This window comes from Sapajus apella, unplaced genomic scaffold (assembly GCF_009761245.1).
Source record: "Sapajus apella isolate SASKATOON/1434 unplaced genomic scaffold, GSC_monkey_1.0 scaffold42, whole genome shotgun sequence".
NCBI classification, from domain to species: Eukaryota; Metazoa; Chordata; class Mammalia; order Primates; family Cebidae; genus Sapajus; species Sapajus apella.
Genome location: NW_022436982.1, coordinates 7,032,399 through 7,053,029, shown reverse-complemented (window position 1 = coordinate 7,053,029; position 20,631 = coordinate 7,032,399). Strand labels below are relative to the sequence as shown.

Below are 20,631 nucleotides of genomic sequence, written 5' to 3'. Positions count from 1 at the left end.
GACATTAAAGAAAAATCAGTTTTATTTGGGAGGCCAAGACGGGTGGACCACAAGGTCAGGAGATCAAGACCATCTTGGCTAACACAGTGAAACCCCATCTCTACTAAAAATACAAAAAGTTAGCCGGATGTGGTGGCATGTGCCTATAGTCTCAGCTACTCGGGAGGCAGAGGCAGAAGAATTGCTTGAACTCAGGAGGCTGTGGTTGCAGTGAGTCTAAATTCAGCCACTGCACTCCAGCCTGGGGGATATAGCAAGACTTTGTCTCAAAAAAAAAAAAATTCCATTTTATAAAAACTGCTGATTGTGGTCCTCTACCACCGTATTCAAATAATGTTTTGTTGGAAGACTGTTTCAATTTAAAAATATACTAAGTATAAGGAAAAAGGATAATGGAAATCCATTACAGAAGGCAAGCTATTGACATTTATTTCATGCTGTCAATAAAATTATTTTTGACTGAAATCTTCTGTTTTTTAGACACTCCATAGAAATACTTGAAAATGTAAATAAGAGCTGGTTCTATATTAAACAAGTAAAAAGATGATTTCCTAGAATATTTACAATCTGAATAAATTATTGAATTTATTTAGCTGAAACTAATCCAGCATTATAAATAAAATACTCATTTTCAGATAAAATAGGTGTTCAGCAATGGAAATTTTAAAAATAAAGTTAGTAGCCAGAGTGTTAATAATTATTGATATATCAAAGGAGATCCTTATAAATTTCTTCTGATTATTTTATCAGCTATTTCTTTTGACTGTATATTTATAACTTTGTGATTTACTTATATCAAGGTCACAGAAGTTAGGCAGTTTGAAAGTATGTGAAGTTCTTATTGAATAACTACCTTTGGGTTAATAACAAATTAAACAGTTGTAGCTTAAAATTTCTAAAAAGCACTCTTAAGACCTACAAATCAGAGTTTTTATAGTGTTAACTCTTATCAACAGTAACCTCTCTTATGTTTTCCAATTGTCAGCTTTTATTGAGACTTTTGAGGAAACAAAGAATCAGGAACTGGAACGAAAGGCACAGATGGAAGCCAGCATTGTTGCGCTCTTGGAGCACTGTAGTCGAGTAAGTACCATGTGCCTGTCTTGGTGTCCACTTTATTTTTGCTGTGATTGACTTTCCAAATGCAACTCAAAAAATAGAGTGACCCACTATTATGTCTTCTTATTTAATTGCTTCCTTTAAATTCTCTCACTTGTTACTATTTATTTCAGCTATTAATTTTTTATCACTCTAGCAAAATGTCAGCTAGTTAGGGCAATAGATAAAAAGGATGACATGTATAATATCAATATTCAGCAGTAAATGAAGCACTAATTCAGACTAATTATTATTATCTTCTTCCATTGTTAATCTATCTGAACTTTTGAAAGTAACATTTGCACAGATAATTTCAAAGCCTAGACATGTTAGAACATGTTAATATATTTTTATACTGTAAATTTTATTGTAAATAAAAAGGATTCTTTTCTTGTATGTATACATAATGGGTATCTCAAATTATCAAAAAATGTTTATTGGGCATCTATTATGTATAGTACCAAGGAAGGAAAAATGCATGGTCCCTTTTCAATATTCTTAGTGTTTTAAGACTCCAGGCCAGGTGCGGTGGCTCACGCCTATAATCTCAGCACTTTGGAAGGCTTAGGCAGGCGGATCACGAAGTCAAGAGATCGAGATCATCATGGCCAACATGGTGAAACCTCGTCTCTACTAAAAATATAAAAATTAGCTGGGCGTGGTGGCACGTGCCTGTTGTCCCAGCTACTGGGGAGGCTGAGGCAGGAGAATCACTTGAATCTGGGTGGCGGAGGTTGCAGTGAGCGGAGATCACGTCACTACACTCCAGCCTTGGCAACAGAGTGAGACTCTGTCTCAAAAAAAAAAAAAATGTTGATTTTCCGGGCTAAAGGATATGCATACGAGGATATGCACCACTGCACTCCAGCCTGGGGACAGAGTGAGACTGTCTCAAAAAAAATAAAAATAAATAAAAGATTCCAACCAGTTCCTAAAATAGTGTAGTTGAATTTTTTTCTACAGTGAAATAAAGGAAATGGGGAAAAACCACAATTATGAATTTATGGTCTGTCTTTATTGAGAAAACCCAATTTTGAATCTCATTTTCTATAAAACATGTAAGTTGAATGGTGTATTTCAAAAACAAATTACCTAATCAAAACATATTATCCTTGGCTGGGCATGGTGGCTTACCCCTGTAATCCCAGCACTTTGGGAGGCCAAGGCAGGTGGATCACCTGACGTCGGGAATTCGAGAGAAGCCCGACCAACATGAAGAAAACCCCACCTCTACTAAAAATACAAAATTAGCTGGGCATCGTTGCAGACTCCTGTAATCCCAGCTACTCAGGAGGCTGAGGCAGGAGAATTGCATGAACCTGGGAGGGGGCAGTTGCAGTGAGCCGAGATGGAACCATTGCACTCCAGCCTGGGTGACAAGAGTAAATCTCTGTCTCAAAAAACACAACATCTCATCCTTTGACAGTGTTTTTCAAGGGTTTTATTGAGAGGGAAATCAATGGATTTTTTTTCTATTTTTATTTCTCTGCAAATGCAGAATATAAATCGTATGAAACAGATATCCTTTATCACCAATCAAGAACTAAAGATGATGCAGGATGACCTCAATTTTAAATCTACTGAAGTGCAGAAATCACAAAGTACAGCTCGGAATTTGACTTCGGGTGAGAAAACAACCTAAATTTTAATATTCTTTTTTAAAAAAATATATCAATGTTATTCTCTTTGATTTTTTTAAAGCCTCGTTGACTGAGGCTATAATTTATGATTGTGTGATGTCTCAGAATTTTGTGTGGCCTTTTCACCAGCTGGCTAGAATTATATTGTATACTGTCATTGATTTAACAACATTTATTGAATACTTGTTTCATGCCTGTGCTATAGTCTGGGTATTGTTAGACAAAGCTGAGGCTGAGCACAGTGGCTCACGCCTGTAATCCCAGCACTTTGAGAGGCCTAGATGGGTGGATCACAAGGTCAGGAATTTGAGACCAGCCTGGCCAACATGGTGAAACTTCATCTCTACTAAAAATACAACAATTAGCTGGGCGTGGTGGCAGGCGCCTGTAGTCCTAGCTACTGAAGAGGCTGAGACAGGAGCACCTAGCCTGGGCGACAGAGTGAGACTCCGTCTCAAAAAAAAAAAAAGATGCTGTGTTTATACACAGACTAGCAGACAGAGGTCCTGACGTTCCTGATGATTACATTTTGATGGAATGGCTTTTAGATCCTTGAGAAAAATACTCCTGAGTTGCGGGAGATGCATATAAATATGGTTTGGATTTTTCGGTCCCCTCCAAATCTTATGTTGAAATGTGACCTCCAGTGTTGGAGGTGGGCCTAGTGGGAGATGTTAGCGTCATGGGGGTGGATCTCTCATGAATGGATCAGTGTCATCCTTGTGAAAAGTATGTTCTCACTCTGTGAGTTCACGTGAGATCTGTTTGTTTAAAAAAGCCTGGCACCTCCTCCCTCTCTCTCTTGCCTTGTGACACGTAGGCTCCTCTTTGCCTTCTGCCACGATTGTAAACTTCCAGAGGCCCTTGCCAGAAGCAGTTGCTGGCACCATGCTTCATATACAGCCTGTAGAACCATGAGCCAAATAAACGTCTTTTTAAAAAATAAATTGCCTAGTCTCAGGTATTCCTTTATAGCTATGCAAATAGACTAATACACATATCATCTTAAAGGGACAGCGGAAAGATTCACAACTGGATGCTCTAGTCAGGGGCCTGTTGACTGATACGGGCTTATTATTGTACATTTTTTTGGCAGCCTTGAGCTTTCTCTGGCAGGCACTTTAAGCAGGAATAGGGTCATCCTAGAGATGCAGACTTGAGCTGTTAGAAACTGTTTGTTTAAATCTTTTAACGTGGGTGGAAGGTGGTACTTGAAATCATTTGTGCTGAGAGTCTGCAACATTTATAGGCAGCGGTTGAGGCCTAGTTGAGAAGAGAGCTCAGAGGAGGTAGCTAGTTTAGTCAAGGATTGAATCTTTATCAGTATAAGAGACTGAAAAAAAAAATCTAATCTGTTTCCCTCAAGAAACTTTCAACCTGGTGGAGTGACAGTTATGATACAATGAAATAATGCTATGATAGAAGTAAGCATAAGGAGCAACGGAAGTACATAGGGCACATATCCAGCCCAGCCTTGGATAGTTAACAACAGATGATGTTTAATTTTAATTAGTTTCAGCCATGCTCCCTAGCGTGCAACTAGAGCAGCACTGTCCAAGAGAAATGTAATGGCAATATATATATAATATATATAATTAAAATTTTCTAATAGCCATGTTGAAAAAGTAAAAAGAGACAGATTAATTTTACGAATATATTTTATTTAAACTGGTATATCCAAGATATTATTTTAACATGTAGGCTACATAAAAATGATCAAAGAGGTATTTTATCTTCACAGCATTTCAATTAGGACTAGCCTTATTTATTTATTTATAGGGTCTCACTCTCATTGCCCAGGCTGAAGTGCAGTGGCATGATCACAGCTCACTGCAGCCTTCACTTCCTGGGCTCAGGTGATTCTCTCACCTCAGCCTCCAACTAGCTGAGACTACAGGCACACACCACCATACCTGGCTAATATTTTGTGTTTTCACTAGAGATGAGGTTTCACCATGTTTCCCATTCTGGTCTCAAACTCCTGGACTCAAGCCATCTGCCCACTTCAGCCTTCCCAAGTGTTGGTATTACAGGCATAAGCAACTGTACCCGACCTGGGCTAGGCATACTTAAAAGTGCTCCAAAGTTACATGTGGCTAATGGCTGGCTGCCATTGAAATGGTACATGTGGAGGTTAGACACAGATATACAAAGTTGAGTTTAAAGAGCCTAAGATAAAGTCATGTTAAAATTTGTATGGAATTTTGGTTTATGAACTAATGGCTTCTAACTATGGGTGTTCTTTATGCTAGTGTGTGGCAGCTTTGAATTAGCTATGTTTCTATCTACCTGGAATTGCTATAGTTAGTGAGATAATGAGAAATGAAGACCTAATTAACATTTGTTAACTTAAGAATGTTGAAGAAAGATCTTTGAAGTGGAAGAATGGTTCCATAATACTTTTATCTGAATTCCCAAAATCTAAAAAGATACTAGCAGCACAGCCTAACCTGACCTGAACTGACATGAGGCTACATATAGTTTTTAATTATCCTACCTAGTGTGACCATTTATGCTTTTTGCTGCCGAAGTTTTTGTGTACTTGATGACAAGGTATTCCCTCAGACCCTGTTGTGGGTGTTATGTAATCATTAGTATATGTGCTATATTACTTTTCTAAAATCCAAAGAATTCTGCATTCTGAAATACAACTTCCCAAGAGTTTTAGAAAAGGGATTATGGACCTATAAACGCATACTGAATGCTATTAATCTTATTAATAGTGGTGATGTAGGTTTACAATTGCTGTTATTTCATACATTTAAGCCTATTTTACATCCAGATTTGTTGAGAGTTTGTTTGCCTTAGTTTTATTTTTATGTCTATATGCAAAGCAACTGGAGAAATTACATTCTTGATAAATATCTACTATTGGTTTGACTGTGAGTATATTTTTATTGTGGTAAAAAACGTAACAAAATTTATCATCTTAACCATTTTGAAGTGTACAGTATGGTAGTGTTAACTGTGTGTACATTGTTATACAACAAATCTCTAGAACTTTTTCATCTTTCAGAACTAAAACACTATACCTCCTGAACAACTACTCCATATTTCCCGATTTCCTGACCTCTGGACACCACCGTTCTACTTCTGTTTCTGTGACTCTTGACTACTTTAAATTACTTCATATAAATGAAGTTATACAGTATTTGTCGTTACGGGACTGGCTTAGTTCACTTAGCATAAAGTCCTCAAGCTTCATCCACTTTGTAGCAAAGAAGAATTTTCTTTTTTAAGATTGAATAACATTCTATTGTATGTATATATCATATTTTTAAATCTATCTATAGACATTTAAATTGCTTCCATCTTTTGGCTATTGTGAATAATGCTGCAGTGAACATGGGTTTGTAAGTATTTCTTCACGATCCTATTTTCAATTCTTTTGGACATATATGAATATTTAAAAATATTTTCTATTTTCTATAAACTAAATAATTTTATGGTTTTATTATTTCATCTAGAAACCTCTGTTTTCTATTTTAGACAACCATGCTTAAGTTTTTCATTTTTCTAAGGTCACTGTAAATTCAACAAGCTTTTCCCCCTTTAACCTATCTTTCTGTAACAGCTGTCGAGAAATGTACATTTTTTAAAAGGCAAAAATCAATACCAGGAAACAAATTCAATAATCAAGACTTTGTATTTATTCCTTACTTTGTACTTTGTGTTTATAACAACTAGTCATTATGTTTTCTCTTTGTGTTTATAACAACTAGTCATTATGACTTCTTTTTAACAACTAGTCATTATATTTTCTCTAGAGATGTACAGTTCGAAAAAAATGAGAACTGGCTTCATTGGAGATAAAAATCCAATTTAGTACTATAAGTATTTTGCTGGAAATTTTTCTTAGTAAGGGTTAGATTCTTTGACGCTTACAATTAATTTGATGTACTATATTATTTTCATGTTAACTTAAACCAACCATATAATTTATTCTTCCTTTATTTCCCTAACACCATCCCTTACCTCAAGAAATTATTTGTATTATGAAAGCATCATAAGAGGGTTATAATATTCTCGTTCACCTTTTAGAGATAATGGATTTAGTGTACTCCATGTTTGTTTGTTTGTTTTTCTTTTAATGGAGCAATTGCTTCTTGGGGGAAGGGTGAAGAAAACTTAGATATTATAATGGACCTTCAAAGGTCAATGTACCTAAATAACTACACACACATTGGTGATGGGGGAGGGAGGTGATTGGGGGATAAAAAGTCTATAACCGAGTTCTTAGGGAGTCGATTATGTAAGAAAAAGATTGAGAAACACTGGTGTACTGCATGGGTAAAGAGGCAAGGAATTTATCAGCAATAGTTTTTATTTATATTTTTGGAAAGGAAACTCCAGAGAGTAAACAAATGTGCTGATGACAGACTATCTTAGAAACACTTCCCCAGGTCAAAGTGGTTGCTTCTGAGATTTTGCTACTATGTACACACTGCTTGGTAAACTTTGCAACTTCACAGCATATCAGAAGGAACTAGACTGCATCCTCTTCCTGTCTCTTCCTTGGAGTAGTATTTAGCTTTTCAATGGGGACCTGTTGTTAAAGGAAGATAAACTTTACCCTATACCAACCATTTTCTCCTTTTCTCAGGAAAAATCAATTTGTATTGTTCTTACATGTATTTCCCTAGTATATATTCAAATTAAACTTGCAAGTTAGATTTATATCACTGCTTACTCCAAATGGTCAAAATATCTGCAGGCTCAAAACAGTTGCTATTTAGAGCATTATACTAGCATAAGCCTTAGTCACTTGTTCAGCTCTTTGATTCTCATAACTATTTCTAACCTTGGTAAAGATAAGAATCCAACAGAACAAAACTCTTTGCAACAACATTTAAGTCTTGCTATATACATATTTATATTTATATTTATGTGTACATATATATTTTTAAATGTATGTTGCTATAGTTGACTTTTAAAACTTGAAGGGATAAAAGGAAACATTCAAGAAATACTGGCTTAATTATACTAACTTTGAAAATTTTGGTTAGATAACAGCCTCTTAACCAATGACATTTGAAGCATTGTATTTTACTCTTCACATTCATTCATATTCATTTACTATTCAGTATGCTGAACTTGTTACTGGCTCAAAGGTACTATGCTTTCTTACCTCTAGACTTTGCACATGCTGATTGTTTTTGCTGAAACACTTTTTACCTTCCTCTTTGTTTGGCATTCATAAACCTTAAGCCTTTAGTTGAAAGGCTTGTCTTTAGAGAGCTCTCTGGATTCCTGCTACATGCTTTTATGGCGCCCTGAACTACTATTTTCATATTTATACAGTTTATTGTAAACATTTATTTAACTACCTGCTTCTACCTCTAAAATATAGCTCCCTGAGTGAAAACAATGTCTCTGTTGGTTTCTGTTATATCCTCAGCACCTGGCACATAGTAGATGCTTGATATTTTTGAATGAAAGAGTGAGACACACATAGCTAGCCTCATTATTCATAGTTTATTTGTGAATTTGTCTTCCCACTGAAGTTACTTTGTAACCCCCAATTCAATACTTGCAACATTTTCATGGTCATTTGTGGACATGCCCAGACTGGCAGACTCCTGAAAAATTTCAACAGCCTGACATGCACATTGCCAAGGGAAGTAGAAAAAGGCAACACGCTGCCTTCTTGTATCTATTCTCATACTATAAGCAGTTTTCCTTTTTGCAGTATATTTAGTGCTATGTATTTTTGCATTTTTGTGCTTTTTGTTGGTGATCATGCTATTTAAAATGGCCCCAAGCAAAGTGCTGATGGGTCCAAAGCACAAGAAGGCTGTAATGTGCCTTATGGAGAAAATGTGTGATAGATAAATTTAATTCAGGCATAAGCTACAGTTCAATGTTAGTGAATCTACAACCTATATTAAATAAAATGTTTTTAAATAGAAACACATAAATCAAGATTATGTATTGGTAAATTGACTAAAATGTGACTAAAGGTTCACAGGAACTTAACCCTGTATTTCCCTTAGGAGCAGGCCAGTATTTGCTAACACGTTGTCCACGATAACTTTATAGGACATTACCACAGATAGTAAGAATTGATTCTATGTGCACTTATAAAATTGTGCTCAAATATATACATATAATGTTTTATAACTTGTTTTTTCCCTACATAACCATCTGTGTGATGCTCCTATTAAAAATAATGAGTCTTGCCGGGTGCGATGGCTCAAGCCTGTAATCCCAGCACTTTGGGAGGCCGAGGTGGGCGGATCACAAGGTCAAGAGATCGAGATCATCCTGGCCAACATGGCAAAACCCTGTCTCTACCAAAAATACAAAAATTAGCTGGGGGTGATGCCGCGCATCTGTCATCCCAGCTATTCGGGAGGCTGAGGCTAGATAATCGCTTGAACCTGGAAGGCGGAGGTTGCAGTGAGCCGAGGTTGCGCCACTGCATTCCAGCCTGGCGCCTGGTGACAAAGCAAGACTCTATCTCAAAAAAAAGAGTCTTGGCCAGGTGCGGTGACTGACACCTGTAATCCCAGCACTTTAGGAGGCCAAGGTAGGTGGATCACAAGATCAAGAGATCGAAACCATCCTGGCCAACATGGTGAAACCTTGTTTCTACTAAAAATGTAAAAATTAGCCGGACATGCTGGCACTAACCTGTAGTCCCAGCTACTTGGGAGGCTGAGGCAGGAGAATCGCCTGAGCCAGGGAGGCAGAGGTTGCAGTGAGCTGAGATTACACCACTGCACTCCAGCCTGGCGACAGAACAAGACTCTATCTCAAAAAAAAAAACTTGGGGGGGGGTCTTTTTTTCATAATGTAGACTGTATTACTAATAAAGAAAAAAACTTATATGTTTGTTAGAGTGGAGACAGTTGTGGCTAATGTACATCAGGTTAACTTGATTCCCTGATATATTGGTTACCTGAAATTGGTTACTGAGGGGATAAGTATTTTTTTTGTAATTTATATTCTCACTGGTTACAGTGAACATATATTTCTTTTATAGATACTCTTATAAAACATGATTTTTAATAATTGTATTACATTTCCTTATGTGAAAGGAATAAAATTTTTATTATCACCTTAAATTCTTATGTTTTAGACAGTCAACGTCTGCAGTTGGATCTGCAGAAAATGGAGCTTCTAGAAAGTAAGATGACTGAAGAACAACATTCTCTAAAAAGCAAAACTAAGCAAATGACAAGTGATCTGGAGATATATAATGATCTGGCAGCTTTAAAATCATCAGGTGAAGAAAAGAAAAAGGTAAATGTTAACCAAGTCTTACAGAATTACAATTCATATTTTTTCTTGATCAAATGTAATATATTTGTGGTTGATAGGATTTGTTATTTTAAGCTGATTATTTGATATATATAAGCTGAGAAAAAATAAAAATGTTTATATATGTAGTTAGAATTTAGAGTGACTTAAAGTTTTAAAGAAAAGCAAAAATTTAAAAGCAAGGCACAAGCTACTACAGTGCATTTCAGCAATTTGAGCTTTGTTAAATGCAGATTTGATTATGACTCTATCCTACCTGAAACTTCTCGTGGCTTTCCATTGCCATTTACATTAATTTAGACTAAATTTGGTGGGGTAGGGACAGATATGGCAGCATTGAGTTATTAATACAGATAATATAGCTTATAGTTCAAAGGAATTTTTACAAACCGATTTTAGAGTAGTTATAGCCTTGGCTGAATTTTACCGGAATATAATTATTGAAATTAAGTTAAATATGATTTATACTGGCTTACTGCATATTTTCTATAACCTGTTACTTCTGTTTGGATCTTTCTAGAAATTACATCAGGAGAGAATGATATTATCCACCCGCAGAAATGCCTTTAAGAAAATAATGGAGAAGCTAAACATAGAATATGAAGCACTAAAAACACAATTGCAAGAAAATGAGACCCATTCTCAGGTAAGAAATGTTTTAAATAACTTTGAAATTATCTTAGTCTGTATTTTCACCCCAAAGCAATTATGTTTTATTTTAAAATTTGCTGTATTGCTCTCTACCTTCTAGATTCTCTGACTTTTAAGACAGCCAGATTCTGTACAATCTTCACTCAGAATGAATGGACTCCTGCTTTCTTACCTTCTATAAACCTATATTGAAAGCCAACTGTGTTAGACACTATCTCAGGCACAACTATTATGATATATGCAGTACTATCTTTTAAAATTTCAAAAGTGAAACATTACTAATACAGAAACTAAAAATCCATAAAATCACAAATAAAATAAGTTCTAGTGACCTATTCTCCCACCACCCAGAAGGGAGAATGCTTATTGTTGCTTTAGTATGGGCCTTTTTTTTTTTTTTTTTTTTCTGAGACAGAGTCTCACTCCATCACCAGGCACCAGGCTGGAGTGCAGTGGCATGACCTTGGCTCACTGCAACCTCCACCTCCCGGGTTCAAGCAATTCTCCTGCCTCAGCCGCCCAAGTAGCTGGGACTATAGGTGCGCACCACCACGCCCAGCTAATTTTTTTGTATTTTTAGTAGAGATGAGGTTTCACCATGTTGGCCAGGATGGTCTCGATCTCTTGACCTTGTGATCCGCCCACCTCAGCCTCCTAAAGTGCTGGGATTACAGGCACCCAGCCAGTATGGGTCCTTTTAGTAGGTAGGTAGGTAGATAGATTAGATAGATAGATAGATAGATAGATAGATAGATAAACAGATACATGGAGAGATGGAGAGATAGATACATAGAGAGATAATGTGTATACACCTATATATGCGTATACTTAGGTACACATTTATTTCTATGCATTTATAGAAATTGTACCATATTATACATATTTAGGAGCTTGTTTTTAATGATTAGCTATACATCATAAGTACTTTGCTTTGTCAATATGTATATCAACTTTTAAAAAATTATTGATAGCTTAATGATATTCTAGTACATGGAAGTAGCATAATTTATTGAACCAATTCCCTTTCATTAAATATTTAGGTAATTTCTAGTTTTAAAACTATTAAAATAATGCTATAAAGAGCAATCCAGGTATCCTTGAACTTCTTAATTCATATCTCTAGTTATTTACATAGGATGCATAAACACATAACTGCACTCCCTTTTCGTATCACTCGTCTTGCTGATAATTACTTGAACAGTGTGTGAAGTCAAGGTTGAGGGCTGAGATGGGATGGAGACAACATTTACTTTATTCCTTGCACTGTGCTATTGGTTGGCATATAGTAGGTATTCAGCAAGTATTTGTTGAGTGATTGAATGAAGCATTATGTATCATATACAGAGTTAGTAACTATGGCTTGAAAAGGATTGGTCATTCTCATATCTAATTAGTCTATGTTAGAAATTTGCACACATGATTTAAAATGCTGAATACATTAAAAATTCCCTCTTTTTCTTCATATAGTTACATGGTCATGGTAGAGAAAAATGTCATTTGACTTCCCACTACCTAGGTACACCCATTCTTAACATTTTGGTCCCATATCCTTGTTTTCTTTTTGTTCTTTACAATCATACATCCATATCATTTTTACAAAAAATGAAATCATGCTATTCATACAGTCTCAACATTTTAACTTTTTTCAATCTTTTTTTTTTTTTTTTTTTTTTAAAAAGCAGTCTTAGCTGGGCGTGGTGCCTCATGCCTGTAATCCCAGCATTTTGGGAGGCCGAGGAGGGCAGATCACCTGAGGTGGGGAGTTCAAGACCAGCCTAGCCAACATGGAGAAACCCCATCTCTGCTAAAAATACAAAATTAGCCAGATATGGTAGCACATGCCTGTAATCCCTGCTACTTGGGAGGCTGAGGCAGGAGAATCACTTGAACCTGGGAGGCAGAGGTGGCGGTGAGCTGAGATCACACTATTGCAATCTAGCCTGGGCAACAAGAGTGAAACACCATCTCAGAAAAAAAAAAAAAAAAAAAGAAAACAACAGAGTCTTACTCTGTTGCCCAAGGTGGAGTCCAGTGACATAATTGTAACTTACTGCAGCCTTGAGCTTCTGGACTCAACCGATCCTCCTGTCTCAGCTACCCAAGTAGCTAGGACTACAGGCACAAACCACCAGGCCCAGCTAATTTTTACTCTTTTTTTTAATAGAGATGGGGTCTCACTGTATTGCCCTGGCTAGTCTTGAACTTCTGGACTCAAGCGGTCCTCCTGCCTCAGCCTCCCAAAGTGCTGGGATTGCAGACATGAGCCACCATGCTCAGCCTTTTTTTTTCTTTTTGAGATGGAGTTTTGCTCTTGTTGCCCAGGCTGGAGCGCAATGGAATGATCTTGGCTCACTGCAGCTTCTACCTCCTAGGTTCAAGCGATTCTCCTGCCTCAGCCTCCTGATGAGTATTTTTAGTAGAGATGGGATTTCACCGTGTTGGCCAGGCTGGAGTTGAACTCCTGAGCTCATGTGATCTGCCTGCCTAGACCTCCCAAAGTGCTGGGATTATAAGCATGAGCCGCCATGCCTGGTTTTTGGTGACATTTATGCAGCATTACCTATTTCATTGTATGGAGGTACCTTTGAAAACAACATATACCTTACATTCTTTTGAAAAGGGTAGAATCTCATGAAAGCTTGTTACAACTACTAAAAGCTTAGAAATCATTAATTTACATAATTCAAATTTACCAGTTATTCTGTTTCTATATCACAATATACAAACCTAGATATAGAGTTACAAGTGGCAAAATTTTCTTAGATTGTTTAGAGTGAGGATGAGTGTTGGAGAAGAAACAAGACAAAGCTCGTGAGGTTATTGTCTTGAATGGTTCTTAGAAAAAAATACTGATATTTCTTATGAAATATTGGTCCTCCTCATTCACTGAATAGATGATTTAAGGTGGAAAGCACTTGACAAACACCATTTCTTTGAGCCAATGACTAGTTACCATGTTTATTCCCACATTAGGTGCTAATTGCATTCTTAATTCCATGTATTGATAACTGGAAATCATAACATAAGCCACAATTTTGAATCCTCTGTATTGTTACCTTTTGTGAATCCCAACTGATTAAATCAAATCCTGGTCTTCCTATCTTTCACAACTATTTTCTTGAAAACTGGCCTTTGGCACCTATAAAGAATTTTATGTAACAGATTATTTAAATAAGTTAGGGAAAAACAGATTTTCAAAATGAATTTTTGCTTCATGATGTCCTTGGAGGTTTATAGGCGAGTCAGTAATATAAAGGTATAAATGTAAAAGGAATTTGACCATCTGACATAGCGTTGCTTTTATACCATTCCTGTAGCACTTAAGAAAAGTATGATGCATAATAAGAAGGCCACCTGTTTGTGTGAAACAATGACAAAAAGTCTGGTACTTGACTTTGCTGAAGGCTTTTAGAGACTTACTGCCAGAAGTGCTGACTGCTTCCTTAAGTCCATCTTAACTTCAGGGTCCTGTCTGGGGGAGATTGATGTGATTTAGTAATATTAGCTCACAGCACATACAATCACATGGTTAATTAACCATGATTTATTCTAATATATAGATTTATCTCTTTGGAGGAAGCAATGAGATGGGTGCTACATCAAGGCCAAACTTATGTCCTGAAAATTATTTTAACATGACGATAGAAAGAAACATTACTACTGCTGCTGCTTCAATTATTTGAATTTTTTAAAATAATCATTCTTTGAAATATCCAGGCAGAACATTAGTGTTTCAATTTTTAGATGGTCCTTTGCTTTGGAAAAAACTATGTGCATCTTAAAAAAGAAAGACCGTAACCCAGAGTTACAAGGTTAATTAAATCAGAAAAACAATTTAATACTATAACAGTAAAATTGTCTTCTGAGGAAGTAACCATCAATATAATATCCACATTAGCTTCCTGTTGATGCAGAAATTATTGTAACAGTGCCAGCTTTTTACAAGCTGTCTTATAATCTTCACACTGCAGCTCTGCTCTTATCACAGCTTGTGGAATTAGACAGGAAATTTTGCCCTGGAAATAAGGAAGTTTCTCCTATATGGCTCAACCTTTGACAGTGTTTGAATATATATTATATTTGTGGCATTAGACTTCCAGATTTCAAGGAGAGATTCCCATCGGGTTCCATTTTTCTTTTAAAAGTTTTTTTAGGGAAAGGAAAGTCATAAATTATCTTTCAGTTGGCATATTCATTGGTATAATAAACATTTAAAATATTGTATAATTAAAATAGAGTAAAACATGTTATAGAATTCATCACTGTATTAATGTATTTATTATTATTTAATCTTTTTTCTGCCATGACTATCTCAATAAAATGCAAGTTGATAAGATTTAAAGTTGGAGTGATTTTTTTTTGTCTTATCCTCTTAGAAGGGCATAAAATTGTTTTAAATATGAGTACTTATTAGTGTTTTTCTTTTATGTTTTTAGCTTACAAATTTGGAGAGAAAGTGGCAACACCATGAGCAAAATAATTTTGTGATGAAAGAATGTATCCTTTAAAAAGATGAAAATGAAGTTGACTGAGTTACTGTTTTTCTAGGAATTTTTTTAAAGACTCAAATTTAGTTCAACACATTAAATACTGAATATGTACAAAACACTGAGCTAAATTAAATGAATACGACTGTTTCAACTCTATAGTAGTTAAGGGGTGTGTGTGTGTGTATGTGCGTGTACCCTAAAGGAACTAATAGAAAGCAGACGTTGGGAATTGCCAAAAAAAAAGGAGAACAGAGACTTACTGTGGCATAGTGATTAAATTGCCCAGATTTTGGAGTCAGGAGTTCCAATTTTAAATGTTAACTCTACTACTTATAAGTTATAGACTTTGAACAATTTTACTGTTCAAGCCAGAACTGTATCATCTATTAAGATTCAGTTTTCCAGGATCACAGGGCTTGGGTAAAGTTAAAACATTATCAGTAAGTCATTTGGTAAACATGGCAAGAATTTCTTTTTTGCTTAGAGACAGGAGTCTCGCCAACTTGGCCAGGCTGGTCTCGAACTTCTAGGCTCAGTCCCACCTTGGCCTGCTACAGTGCTGAGATTAGAGGCATGAGTCACTGCTCTTGGCCTCAGAATTGTATCATCTCCAGAATCTTTAAATTATAGTTAATATGTCCTCATAGTGTTGTTGGGAGAATTATATATATCTTAAGTATATATACACATTTATATAATATATAGTTGTTTGTTTATAATGTTCTGCCTTGAATATCTGGTCAGCAAAGGGGAATAAACCATATTAGACTGGGGAAGTTTGATTTCCAGGTTCATCCATGTTTCAGCCAATTCAACTTCATTTTATATCTACAAAGATGTTAGTTATGTTTCATCTTATTGTTTACTTTTAGTGTGATTATAGGAAGCAGCAAGCAGCTGTTGAGAGAAGGTATTGTGGAGTTGTAACAAATATTTTCTTAAAAGTTGTTTCCTGTTCCCTTCTGTGACCCATTCAAGGGCATCTCTGCCTGAAGAACTAGATCCTGACTCAGTGGCAGCTTAGGTTCTCTTCTAGGCTGGTGCTGAACTTCAGCTCAGAAGCAGCCTGGACCCCAGCTTACCTCCAGATAAGATGTTTTAGTTGCCCTATTGCCAGTGGTAGTGAAACTTAGTTTAAAAGCAGAAGACTCGTTTACAATATGCTTTAAGTCTAGAACTCTAGTTTTATACAACATAAAGTAGGTGGCTTTGGAACAGAGTGAAGTCTAGAGATTTACCTTAAATTCTTTGTGGTACTCTAGAGAACATGGTATGTGTATATGTGTATGTGTGTTGAATGTGGGAACTAGTTCATTGAATATTAGATTGTCCTAAGACCAGTAGATTAAAATGTATAACAGATTAAGACCAGAGTTAGATTAAAATGTATAACATATTAACTATTAAAAAGTGTTTATATTGCATATGAATTTTTTGAGACAAGTTTAGCTTGGCATTTTAGGTTTTAATTGATGCTTAATCTGTTAAAGTAACATACTCTATTTTAAAGTATTGTGCTTTTTTGTACCATCTTTAGTATGAAAAAATATCAGTATTATTTAGTTCCTTTCCCTGCAACAGTTAGATTTTTATTGACATTGTTTCTCCCTTAACTCATGTAATTAGTCATAGCCACCAAGAGTCAAGAGAGTGATTACCGACCAATTATGAAAAATGTGACCAAGCAGATTGCAGAATACAATAAAACCATCGTGGATGCTTTACATAGCACTAGTGGAAACTGAGTTTAAGTCAACTGAAAGTCTCTAAAGAAGTATCCTCTTGCTTGTAAACCTGGTACAAATTGACTACCAAAAAAAAAAAAAACTTTACCTTTGGAGTTTACCTGAAAGTTTCTGAATGTTATAATTTTTGTGGCCTCTTTGAAGAATTACATTTTAAAATAGTAAATAGTTCAATAAATGGTTTGCATATTAAAAAGTATCATCTTCTTTTCTTTTTATGATACTTCTATGTGAACCATGAGATAAACTAAAAGTGACCATTGAAATTTATTTAGCTGGTATAATCCATCTATGGCAACAAATGAGATAATCTTTTCTTGTTTCAACTCTCAAAGGGATGCATGGAGTATGATTCAGATTTAGCACTTATGTCAACCTTGTCAATTTTTACTTCTAGAAAAACAATAGTAAGATTAGAAGGGAGATTTTTAGCTTTGAGCCTTTTTTCTCAAATAGATTATATTTGATGTGTATTAGACCATATAATATCACAGATAAATATATAACGCATATTCTTTATATAGCAGTTATACCTGAAGATTTAGAATTAGAAACTTTTAATCTTTGCAATTCTTAACATATTTTTTCACATATAAACCTGGAAGAACATTAGGTAAAAGACTACATACATAGTGGGCTGTTTTGGACTATGGCTACTGCTGTTCTTTGCCACCCTGCAGTATGTGTTTACTTTTGTACTATTAGGGGAATTTAAGTAGATGAATTTATAAGCATTAGCCAGAACATTTGGGAAAAAAAGTTAGAAGAGGTAGGATTGGGAGAGAGGCTTAGAGTCTGGAACACACAGTAACTGTAGATGTATCTTCTCTTATCATGTAGGAATGAGTCACCTTAGCCAGCTTAAAATACTAGTTAAAACTATCCTACTTTTGTTCTGATGTCATGTTCACTAAGTAACTCTACTTTTAAGTATTTCTGAAACCCAACACAGTGGTTTCTTTAAAAAAAAGCTGTATTGAGATATTATTTACATACCTTAAAATTTACTCATATGTGTTGATTTTTTTTTTTTTTTTTTTTGAGATGGCGTTTTGCTCTTGTTGCCCAGGCTGGAGTGCAGTGGCGTGATCTCAGCTCACTGCAACCTCTGCCTCCTGGGTTCAAGTGATTTCCTGCCTCAGCCTCCCAAGTAGCTGGGACTACAGGCACGTGCCACCACACCTGGCTATTTTTTGCATTTTTAGTAGAGATGAGGTGTCACCGTGTTAGCCAGGATGGTCTCAATCTCCTGACCTCGTGATCCGCCCGCCTCGGCCTCCTAAAGTGCTGGGATTACAGGTGTGAGCCACTGTGCCTGGCCATATGTTGATTTTTTTTAAGTAAATACTTATAATGGTAAATCATGCAAATTCAGTCTGTATATATTTAAATAAAGGAATGAGCATTGTTGAGCTTGCTTAACTCAGGATTATTAATATGGCTGAAGATCCTGGACAATATATTCGTTAAGATGGCATTCGTAAAATGTGTTCCTCAATTCCTGAGTATCTTGAGTTGTTAATAGTGTTATGCCTCCAAAGGATTCAAGGTCAAAGAAGTTTGGGAAACATTGTCTGAAGTAAAGGTGAATTGCGTTTTCTTGACTGCTCATAACCCTTACTATGCTAGTGTATAATAAGCTCAAGAAGAATATATACTGTAAAGCATTTCCCAGAAATAGTTGTCCACAAAACCCTTACTGTCACAGAGCCTAGGTCATGTGAGACGTGTCATTCCTAGAAACAGACTTTGTACACCAAATAGACTTCCTACACTAAAATAATATCATCTACTCAAGTCCTTTGGGTGGTTCTTTGGCCTTTTTCAGATGACTGCTGAGTATGTCTCTTTTTAGCCACTGTCAGTTTTTTATGCTGTGGTTGTATGGAGTTTTCTGTTGGAAATTGGTAGCAGAAAGTGCTTATTAAATTTCACATGCGGAAAAAAATCTCTTTAGCAGTTAAAGAGAGAGAAATCAGAAATTCAGTAGAAATAACACGTAATAGATTTTGGTAACAGTTTGCCTAGCCTTTCGTTCATTTGTAAAGTATTCCTGTAATTTGGTGATTAGTAGTCTTTATGGATATGCCTGACTGCTAAAAAACGTTCCTGTTTTATACAGTAACAACCACAGGTATGAGTGAGCATAGAGTTTAGGCAAGAGAACTGACTACTACAGTCTCGATCCCATTTATTCTACGTGGATACTTTCAAGGAGGAAATGAATCTGGAAAACATGATTGTGGACAGGTAATGTTTTCCTTATTTGAAAGCAAATTTAAATGCCTTTACTTTTTCCTTAGTTTTAAAAAAATTTTTCTGCTTAAGTGTTCTTGACATTTTACTCTACCCTTTAAACTAATAACTAACTTAGTAATTTTTACTATTAGTAACAAGGGTATTTTTCTGAGTGATGGGATTATGGGTGATTGTAATCTTCCTTGGGCTTTTTGGTATTTTCAAAATTGTCTATGATGTACATATAATACTTAGAAAAGCAGCAAAATTCAAATAAAGCACTGTTTACAATTACTGTGTACAGTAACTTGTGGAAAGGGTGTAGTAACAGTCGTTGACTCTAACTAGAACTGAACCTATCTTTACCCAGAAAGAAAGTAGGAGGAAGATTTGGCCTGTCCATTAAATATATATGTTTGCATTATAACAATGAGAAATTTGGCAGGAAAAATATTTCTTGACAAAAAGCAAGGTTTCCAATTTCCATCCTAAATTACTCATATATGATATTTGGGGGTGGGTTGGGGAAATAATTGAGCAGGATTTCTTTAAATTAAAGCCTTTTTTTATCTAAGGGAAATTCTCACTAATGTCTGTTTCTTCTTCTCAGAGCCTTTCCACAAATCCAACAAGAATATTCTCTTTACTGGGATAGAACTGTAGGCTAATATCTGCATGAACTGGCTCTTCTTGAGTCAGTCACATTACGCAGGGGGTTCCATTCACGCTCAAATAACATTTTGTAAGTCATGTGGAAAGAAACTGCAGACTGAACAAACATGCTGAGCAGTTTTCCTAGTGAAGATCAACATGGGAAAGTTAGCAGGTCTTTGTTTTTCCCATCCTTATCCATTATCAGTAAATAAACATGAGTTCTTGATATTCTTTTTCCTGTGGAGCCCCTCATTTGGACCATGCTGTAGTCTAATTTTAAGTCACAAAATGTAGTGCATGCTTAGAGGATTAGAGCATGGAGCATACTCGCACCAGAAATGAAGGGCCAGTTAGTAGTAGCTCCAGGGGTTCTTGCTGTCCCCTTGCTCAATTTCTCTATAGTTCTTTCCTTTTGCTATACAATTGCAATGTAAACAACCTTAGGAAAATTGTAATGTTTAGACTTAACGTAAGAAGCAATAAAGATGGACCACTAGAGAATTGTAGTAATCTATTTTAAAATTAATATTATTTCTCTTTTTCATATACCTTTTAAAATAAAAGTAGATTATGTCTTAAAATTGTAGGTTTACAGTTTGATAACTGAAATTGAACGTTCTTAAAAGGACAATTTTTAATACAAAGGTAGATGGTTTAGGGAAGACAGATAAATAAAATGAAGAACATAAGTTATTTGTGATCTCACCAGTCTTTTTATATATGCATCTATATATATATCACACGTTCTTTTATTTCTTTTCTTTTCCTTTTTTTTTTTTTTTTTTTTTTTGAGACGGAGTTTAGCTCTTGTTGCCCAGGTTGATGGAGTGCAATGGCATAATCTCAATCTCG

The 20,631-nt window shown here is 35.7% G+C and overlaps 1 protein-coding gene across 1 annotated transcript in view; it reads left to right on the top strand.

Annotated features, from left to right (window-relative positions):
* The window catches only part of IFT74 (intraflagellar transport 74), a 102,282-nt gene extending 85,196 nt beyond the window's left edge, over window positions 1-17,086 (top strand). Inside the window, exons 15-20 of the mRNA XM_032300014.1 lie at window positions 986-1,083; window positions 2,597-2,723; window positions 9,820-9,983; window positions 10,522-10,647; window positions 15,089-15,149; window positions 16,769-17,086. Coding sequence (XP_032155905.1) covers window positions 986-1,083; window positions 2,597-2,723; window positions 9,820-9,983; window positions 10,522-10,647; window positions 15,089-15,149; window positions 16,769-16,887 — 695 coding nt within the window. The 3' untranslated portion in view covers window positions 16,888-17,086. The remainder of the gene's footprint in view (window positions 1-985; window positions 1,084-2,596; window positions 2,724-9,819; window positions 9,984-10,521; window positions 10,648-15,088; window positions 15,150-16,768) is intronic.
* Window positions 17,087-20,631: the final 3,545 nt, after the last annotated feature.